The sequence below is a fragment of the Camelus ferus genome, chromosome 19 (genome assembly GCF_009834535.1).
Source record: "Camelus ferus isolate YT-003-E chromosome 19, BCGSAC_Cfer_1.0, whole genome shotgun sequence".
NCBI lineage: Eukaryota > Metazoa > Chordata > Mammalia > Artiodactyla > Camelidae > Camelus > Camelus ferus.
In genome coordinates, this window is record NC_045714.1 from 32244459 (window position 1) to 32254239 (window position 9781).

The 9781-nt window shown below is 41.1% G+C and overlaps 1 protein-coding gene across 1 annotated transcript in view; it reads left to right on the top strand.

The window, feature by feature from the left end:
• The window catches only part of LOC116657801 (basic proline-rich protein-like), a 22231-nt gene extending 12952 nt beyond the window's left edge, over positions 1-9279 (top strand). Inside the window, exons 3-5 of the mRNA XM_032461183.1 lie at positions 6102-6186; positions 8298-8408; positions 8589-9279. Coding sequence (XP_032317074.1) covers positions 6102-6186; positions 8298-8408; positions 8589-8596 — 204 coding nt within the window. The 3' untranslated portion in view covers positions 8597-9279. The remainder of the gene's footprint in view (positions 1-6101; positions 6187-8297; positions 8409-8588) is intronic.
• The last annotated feature ends 502 nt before the right edge of the window (positions 9280-9781 follow it).

Genomic DNA, 9781 nt, shown 5'->3' on the forward strand with positions numbered 1-9781 from the left:
CTTTCTCAGGTGGAAAGTACCTGAGAATCAGAATGTGGCTGGTGAACCCACGACAAGAGTGAAAGGATTTGGATGTCTTTCTGCTTTTCTGAGGCTATTCTGGGAACTGAATAGAGCAGAACTCTGGGAACTGGGGCAGAGCAGGGAGTCTGGCATTTTCTCTGTTTGTCATCTGCTTCTTCAGCCACTCTCTTTGCCAAAAGATGCTCTTGTCTTGTTTTTAAAACACATTGTACCTGACGTCACTTTTCTCATCTGAGGGCAACACTGTCTTCTCAGGTTCGGCCCAGGAAGCCGGCGTTCCCACCCCATACTTGCTCCTTTTGGGGTAAGGGGTCCTCCTGGCTGTGGGTTTAATTTGTGTGTGGCCGTTGTGCTCGGGGAGGGGCATATGTGGGAGGGGAGGGGTGGGGGTGGGGTGGCTCTCAGCTTCATCCGGAGCTGGGTCCAGCGCCAAATCACAGACGAGGCAGGGGCCTGACACCCTGGTGAGCCGGGCCTGCCCGGAGAACCCAGGGAGAAGATGGGTCTGAGGGCTGAGAAAGTTGACCAGCAAAAGGATGACCTCGTTACAGAGATAACTTACCTCTTGTGTTTGTCTGTCCTGGTCCAGCCCCTGTGGACAAACTCCTAAGTCCTGTGAGAGTGCTGTGCGTGGTAAAAATGGAAAGAATTTTTACTTCACCAACCTTCCAAGTTGCTGGGATTCTAGTGAAACAGAAGAGGAAGAAATGCTCTCACTTCTGCTTGGGACATTGTGTGGCTGTGGGGTTGGAGGGCCTTCGGACATCCTGAAGTTTCCAGAACCTCAGCAGTGGTGACTGCTGTGGCCCACAAAGGAAGCCTGGCTCCCATGGTCCCTTAGCCTGAGAAAGGATGCTTGAATACACCTCCTGTGTTCTTGAACTACTTAGGTTCGGCAAAAGTTGTTTCTCAGGGAAGTAGGTCATATGTCAGCAAGTGAGGAACCCAAGTATTTTCCAAATCTATCTTCAGCGCTCTAATTTTTCATTCACATTCAAGACTTTCAGGTCTTGTCTAAGTGGGAACAACAAAAATAAAGAAGTATTTATAAAGGAAGAGTATTTCCTCTTTTGTTTTCTTCCCCATCTCCACTAATAAAAACAAAATTTGCTTATGCTGTATTCACCCTGAAGTTATTTCCAATTTCATTATTAATGGGCGTGATCTTGGTTAAGTTCCTAAAAGTTTGCATGTAATTCAAGATTATTTTTGGAAATCAAAGTGTGAAAATACGTCAAAACGGTATTAACTGTTCAGTCATTTTGGTAAAGAAGATCACTCCTTAATAATATTTTGTAGGTCCGCATTCTCAGATGTTGGGTTTGCAAGGTACATCTTTGCGTACCCTTCACATCACTGCTAACAGTGGTGCCCTCTGGTAGACTCCTGCCTGAACCCAGGCCTCTCCAGGGCTCCAGCACTCCCTCTGCGCCTTCCCCTCAGCTGAACTTTCCCTTTTTGCTTTGTGTGTTGCCATCCAGGGGTCAACTTCCAGGCCTGCTGCTCTGAACACATGTTCTTTTTCTTAAAGCCCATGGTGTGATTTAGTGTTGCTGTCTCACCCATTAGAATTCTGACTCTGTACCAGTGGACCCTCTCCCAACTCATGTTCTCTAGCTTGTTTTCAAAAATCTTGTGTTCTAGTCCAATGGTATTTCCTTGGGAGGCACATAAAGATTTTAATTGTTTTAATCTTCTGATGTTACATCTTTGAATATGACTTTATGCCAAGACTGAACTGAGAACAGAGTTAGCTTTATGCCAGCTGTAATTGCTTGACTAGGGCAACAAGAAAAAATACCAGGAAATTTTTAAACAAGTGACATCTGAAAAAAAAAAAAAGTTAATGGCACATAGTGGAGGCAGAATTTGAATGGAAAAATTGAAAATATGAATGTAAAAATGGTTGGAAGGTCATGGTGAAGTTCATACTCAGTTGTATTCGATCTCTTATTTTTCTGTTGGATAAAATAAACGAGGCAAACCAGGACTGCAAATGTTAGCATTTAAAGCAATCTGAAAAACTTAGTCTGAAAACGCTGGTTTATACCTGTATATGTTTTGCTTCTGAGTTTGCTGCCAGGGAGAATCACCTTGAGACTGAAAAGGAGGGGTAGGAGGGACCTGGAGGCTCAAGGGTTAGGAAAGCTTCAGAAACTCTTGTTTGCATTAAATGCAGTCAGGTCTCCAGATCTATTTAAATCATATCTTGGGGAAGTTAAAACTTGTGCATGATAGTGAAGTATCTATCATCCTTGTGGCTCAAACCCAAACCCAAACCTTCACCTTCTTGGCAGTAGTCTGTCTGAGATGACAAGGAGACCCAACTGTGCCAGTAATAGAAGATGGTCTTAACATTCCAGATGTTGAGAATTTGAGTTATTCCCACAGTCTTAAGGCCTTTGGAGGTGGAAGTGGAAGCGGAGATGCTGGAATACTACAAGTCAACAGGTGAGTTTATTCTTTGGCTAGTACCTCCAGATGATACAAAGTGTGGGTTAAAGCCTTAGAGAACAAGGAAAAGAAATCCATTCAGCCTGGCTCTAGTTGGTTTATAATGAAACAATATAATATGAACAATATCACGGAAAAAACTGTTTGTCATAATGAGACAATAGATGACAACACCCACACAGGACGCAGCCAGACCTCATGCAGCAACATTTAAAACAGTTTATTCCCTCCCTCCTCCTTTTTTGTGATCATAAAATTTTAAATGATTTTTAATAATTAAAAAATCTTTTTCTTGCAAAAGCAATAATGTTCTTGATAAGCTAATATAGAAAATATAATTTTCTGTAAAAAATAGTAAAAGGATAAAGAAAATAAAAATATCAATAATTCTACCCCCTTTCAAATTACTTTTATGTGTACCTAAAATTTTTACTTACCCATATGCAGTCATGATTTTTGCACTAGTAACCTCCCCACCTTCCCATGCCACGTAACAATATATGATGCAACACCATTCTTTTATATAAATATATATATTTATTTATTGAAGTATAGTCAGTTTACAATGTTGTCTCAATTTCTGGTGTACAGCACAATAGTTCAGGCATATGGAAACATACATATATTCATTTTCATATTCTCTTTCACTATAAGTTATTACAAGATATTGAATATACTTTCCTGTGCTATACAGTATAAACTTGTTGTTTATCTATTTTTTATATATTAGTTAGTATCTGCAAATCTCGAACTTCCAATTACCCCTTCCCACCCTCTTCCCCTCCGCCGGTAACCATAAGTTTGTTTTCTATGTCTGTGAGTCTGTTTCTGTTTTGTAAATAAGTTCATTTGTCTTTCTTTCTTTCTTTCTTTCTTTCTTTCTTTCTTTCTTTCTTTCTTTCTTTCTTTCTTTCTTTCTTTCTTTTTTAGATTCCACATATAAGTGATATCATATGATATTTTTCTTTCTCTTTCTGGCTTACTTCACTTAGAATGACATTCTCCAGGTCCATCTACATTGCTGAAAATGGCATTATTTTATTATTTTTTATGGCTGAGTAGTATTCCATTGTATAAATAGACCACAACTTCTTTATCCAGTCATCTGTTGATGGACATTTAGGTTGTTTCCTGGAACACCGTTCTTGCATAGCATTCTACTACATAGCTGAGAAGAACATCGGTTCAGCTAAGTAAGTTGCCAGGGGAGAACACGTACAAAGGATGGGCATTTCTTTTTAGTTAAGTACCCTGCATTTGTACTCTCTTCCTCTCATGGTTACTGTTTTTGATGTCCCATTTTACATTTGTTTGTATGTCTCTTAACTGCTTATTGTGGAAACTGATATTTTACTACTAATGTCTTTTACCCTTCCTACTAGATTGTGTGAGAATAATTTCCTACCTTTACTGTATATTTGCCTTTACCAGTGAGATTTCCCATTTTGTAATTTTCTTGTTTCTAGTTGTGGTCTTTTCTGCCTAGAGAAGTTCCTTTAGCATCTGTTGTAAAACTGGTTTGGTGGTGCAGAATTTTTTTAGCTTCTATGTCTCTATAAAGCTCTTTATTTTTCCATCAAATTTTAATGAGAGCCTTGCTGGGTAGAGTATTCTTGTTTGTACATTTTTTCCTTTCATTACTTTAAATATATTGTGCCACTCTCTTCTGGCCTGCAAAGTTTCTGCTGAAAAATCAGGTGATAGTCTTACGGGAGTTCCTTTGTATGTTATTTGTTACTTTTCCCTTGTTGGTTTCAGTATTTTTCTTTATCTTTAATTTTTGTCATTTTGTTTGCAATATGTCTTGATGCGTTCCTCTTCAGTTTAATCCTGTATGGGACTCTCTGTGCTTCCTGGACTTGGGTGACTCTCTCCTTTCCTAGGTAATGGAAGTTTTCAGATATTATTGATTCAAATATTTTCTCAGGCCCTTTTTCTCTCTCTCTCCTCCTACTGGGACCCCTATAATGTGAATATTAGTGTGAATATTGATGAATATTAGTGAATATTGAAGCTGTCCCAGAGGTCTCTTAAACTGTCTTCGTTTCTTTTCATTCTGTTTTCTTTTTCGGTTCTGCAGTAGTGATTTCCACTACTCTGTCTTCCAGGTCACTGATCCATTCTTCTGTGTCATTTAGTCTACTATCAATTCCTTCTAGTGTATTTTTCATTTTAGTTACTGTATTCTTCATCTCCCATTCTTTATATTTTCTAACTCTTTGTTGAAAACTTCTAACTTCTTGCTCTGTGCATCCATTCTCCTCCCAAGTCCTTTGATCACCTTTATGATCATGACTCTGAACTCTTTCTTGGATGGATTGCTTGTCTCCACTTCACTTAGTTCTTCTTCTTCAGTTTTATCCTGTTCCTTCATCTGAAACATATTCCTCTCCGGCCTCATTTTATCCAAGTTGCTCTTTGTATTTTTATGTATGTGGTAGGTTAGTTACATGTCTCAACCTTGAAGAAATGGCCCCTTGTAGGAGATGTCCTGTGCGTCCCAGCACTGCACTCTCCTCTTGTCACCAAGTCTGTCTGCTCTCATGTTTCCCCCTAAGAGGACTGTGTAGGTCCTTCAGTTGTGGGCTGACTATGTGGGTGGTCTGGTGGGCTTGATTGGCCCCTAGTCTGGTTGGTTGCAAGGACCTGCTTTGTGCAGATGCTCATGACTACTGTTTAGCAGGGCCTGGTCATGAGGTGGCTGGTTGCAGGACTCTAGTGCTACAAAAAACGCAGATACTATGGTAACAAGGGTAACAGCATCAGTGACCTTAAAGTCTCCTATATCTTGCAACAACTAGTAAGAAAAATACAATGGAAAAAGCACCCACACAGAGGTTTACTGCATTTTTTTTTAAGTCCTGAAAGGAAATACAACTAAATATTAACTGTGGTTACTCCCAGTTTGTAGAATATGGCGTGATTTTTAAAAAAAATATTTTGCATAGTCTTCATACTTTCCATGATGAACATACAGTATTTTAATGGCTAGGTAAAGTGTTACTTTCCAAAAGGAGTGACTAACAGGAGACAGTTGAAATTCGTAAATGAGATCATTGGTTTGGAACTCATACAGGTATGGAAAGTAGGCTGAAGAACTGAAAGAACCCTCCAGATTTTCAGGGTTTTCCAGCTCACAGCGAGCTCATGCCTGTTCCCAAATGGGATGGAACAGGGGAGGAGGCAGATGAGGTCACAAGTGAAGCCAATGTCCCAAATGGGACAACTCTGCCCACTCGTTCTGACAACATAGATGCTACTTTATGCTTCTGGACCAGCAAAACATCACATGGTGTGTTCAGGCCTCCCTCTTGGAGCCTGGCCTTAACTGTGGCCATTGGCAATGTTGAATTTTACTCAAGTCCTGTGTTCCTGGAAAACAGTATTAGTAAAGAAATCCTCCTGCCTTTTTGTGTTTGGGAAACAAAAGGTGCTTGCAGTAAGATTTAGACAGGACTCACGGTTGCCCCCCTTCTTCCCTGTTTACCTAAGGGCCGAAACAGAACCTTCAGTTTCCCATTCTTTGCCTTATAAACAATTGGCTGAACTGCTTGCTTCCACTGATCAATTGGAACAAAATGTTTGTTAACCAAATTTGGGTTAAGATTCTCTCCTTTCCCCAGGTCCCTGAGCTTTGGCCCACCCTCAGCCTGAGCCAGCACACAGCCCATCCTCAACAGCCCCTCCTGAGAACTGGCTGGCAAGATGGTAAAGTAATCTACAGTCTAGCTGTCCCCCTCTGTCTCTTGCCCCCTGTGGTTCTTTCTAGCTTGCTTACTCCTCCCTGTAAAAGATAACTCCTTTTTGCCTAAATCCTGAGACACATGCAGATCTTATGGTCAAAGGTAACCCCTACTGCAGTAGTTCCTTTCCCCTCCTTTACAATAACCCTGTTGAATGAGATCTCTCCTTACGAAGTACAGATTTGTTTTTGACATGACCACTCCATATAAATACAAAAGAAAATAAAATGAAAGTTAAACATCCAAATTCCACTAGGGTGTAGGGATGGGAGTCCGTAGGAATATCCACCCACAGAAAGAAGCTTTAGAACTCAAACTTTAGTTGAAAATAAGGCACCAAATGGATGGAACCAATAGCAGCAACCACCCAAGGTGGAGAGATGTGGGACTGTGGTATGAAAAGTGCCACATTGCAAGCCAAAGAGAAAAGGGTGCCAGATCCAAAGGCCTGACTCCAAGTATTGCTGGGAAAGACTTGTAAGCATGCAAAATAAAAAGATACATTCTATATGCTTAAATCTGGAAAAAAAAATAATTTTTTCTTTATTGCATTTGAACGATACATGTAGAGAAAAGGTGTCCTAGGAGACAAGCTTTGTTGTTGCAAAATCTGTGTCTGATTTCCTTGGTTTGCCAGTTTTCTTGAAAGAACATTTTTTTGCCTGTGGTTTTAGTTCCAACCCCACATTTTCAAGCTCATGTTGCTCTGGGGAACAAACAAAAGACTCTGATTTTGTTTGACAGTTTATGCAGAGCAGAATGTTAGTTTTCTGAAAAAAACTAATGTTCCACCTGTAGGAGGAGTATTAAAAGGCAATTAAACATTAAGCAAAAACAGGCTGATACTTATGCTTATTAAGGATAATTACAGCACTTAACCTTGAGGGCAAAAATTGGTCAAGTGGGTAATTGAATCTGGCAGACATCAAAATTATATTTAAATACTTCAGAAAGGAGACAAAGCACACAGAGACGGTTGCGGGATGAGCTCAAAAACTTATGAACACCTTTCCAAGGCTTGTAAATATTTCCTTTTATTTCTCATTTCTCTCGCTACTTTGAGTCAATTTCATCTGTAGATTGTGCCTTTTGGGGAAACTGAGGACTGTTTTCACTCAAGTATGTTATAGTCACTTCATCCACTGACTGAATTCTACAGCCACTCAGATTTAGAGAGTTTTTCCTATGAATTAGCAAAGTGGGGCAGAACTGAGTGACTGCAGGTCTCTGGATTATAGAGCTAAGTGATTCTGAAAAATTGATCAAGTAAAGGACTCAGTACTCATCTTAGTCCTGAATGAACTGCAGATAAGACTAATTCATTAGAGTCAGAATCTGCTGAATGCTCACTGTCAGACAGTTTGCCGGTCACTTCATGAACTCTCTTAAAATTAAATTCATATCAAACCCTTTGAAGTCAGTAACCACTACCCTCACGTGAAAGGAAGCTAAATCGAATATCAAAATATTTTAACTGCTGCCTAAGGTCATTCAGACAAATTCAGGAAAAGTGGATCCTGTTACTTTCCGCCGTATTGATTCCGTGTTTTCTGTGAATAGTTTCTGGAGACTTACTTGATGAAAGCTACAGGCTGATGGCGTTTTCTTCCCACCCACTTGGGCATATGCTGACATGAGGGACTCTGTAAGATATGCCATCCTCCCCCAGGGAGCACCTGTCCTGTGTGTCTGCAGAGAAAAGTGAGATGCGGGCTTAGCAACTGCCTCATTCACTTAAGTCTGGGTTTGGAGCCTAATTAGAAATTTCTCCTGGGTTTGGAGCCTAAGACCTTTGCAGGCATGATGATGTTTCCCGAGCTTGGGGTGTGTGATGTAGGCAGGTCAACTAAGCTTGGGTCGGCTACCCTTTGGGGTCTTGGCCTTGGCCTCCTTGGGTTTTACAAGCCTTGATAGACTTGGATGTGCACTCATGGCTTTGGCATTGCTGGCCTGCATCTTCTTTAGGTCCCTCTTATGCTTCTTGGCAAAATACATGTTCTTCAGGAACTTGGGGTCACCCCCTTAAGAGATTCATACCTTTGTGATCAGGGCTTCTTGATGCCATTTCTCTTCCAGTTTTGGGAATGACTGCGCATGGTGTGGTTTTTGGAGTTGGCCACGTCTGCACTGAAGCCCACGGATCTCACAGTTCCTGGGACTGGGAAGGGAAGAGCCATCTTGCTGATGGTATGTACTATGCCTTAAATATTTCCCAGAGAAATCTGAGCATGTAAATAAAGTGACAGGCTCTAAAGCACTGCCTGTGTCAAGGAGCAGCCTCACTAAAGTTCAGTGTACTTTTATTTACTTTGATAGAGAGTAACTAATCCAATTCTTGGCCCTAATTCCATTTTAATGTCATCTCAGGGCATTAGTATATACATTGTCATCAGAAACTGAAGCTTGTTCCTGCTGTGGCACTGAGTGAGGTTGGTGGCGAGACGTGAGCTAGAGACCGGGCCCATTGTGCCACGTGGCTTGCATCAGCGCCTGCACACGTGAACACACCACTCTAGAAACCCTAAGTAAGGGCTGCAGGCCGGCACCTCTCAAGCTTCGATATGCATCTCAGTCTTCCGGGAATTGGGTAAAAGCGTGTAGGGGATCAGAATATGCCACCCCAAAAGATGCCACTTTGGCATAAGGCTTATTCTGAGCTGAAGATAAGATGTCAAACAAGCTGGCTGCCCTTCCTCCTCTATTTGCCTGAGAGCAGGGTGTACATTTCCATGTGTTCGATGTCTCCCTCTCTCAGCAGGAAGGGCCAGCTCTAGACTCTTACCAGCCCAGAAACAGTACCAAGAGGGATCTGCATAACAAAATTTACTAAAACTGCCCATATCTTCCATTATTCCCTGCCCCCCGATGGTTACCTTCCCACAATTTGTCACCCCTAGAAGCCTAACTCCCTTTTCCTTTATCTTGTCACTTCTGTACAAATTTATTGCTCCTTGTTAAGATGCTATTATAAGCCCCAAGTTATAACTACCCCCTTGAGTCATTAATTACTGAGTTTCTCCTGCAGCTTAGCATAATGCATATGTTAATAAAGTCTGTTTTTCTGTCCTAATTTGCTTTTGTCAGTTTAATTTCCAGAGCCTCAGTCATAGAGTCTAAGAGGGTGGAGAAAATAATTTTTTCCTCCCCTACAAATACAAATTCTGGTGCAGTAGGGTTGAGGTGGAGCCTGAGAGTATATTTACTCTAAACCCTGATCACAAAATAGACTCTAACAAGCTTTCAGGTGATGCTGATGCCACTGGTCCATGGACCATAATTTGAATAGTGAGGATACAGGAGGTGCCTGCAGGACTACACAGCCAGCCCTTCTGGATTTCTTAAATGTACCTTAATCTCAGCTGACTGACTCTACTAATCTGAGAGAAATGACAGACAGCAGGGCTAATCTGAGCGCCCACCTGGATTTCTGAAAGTCTGTTTTGGATTAGAAGGGACGGGTTTATTTGTGAGAATTACATAACTTTCCCATCTTGTCTACTTAAAACTGAGGACCAGATTTCTTCCTGGTTTCTCTGATTAGTTTTGCAGCAGCAGTATTT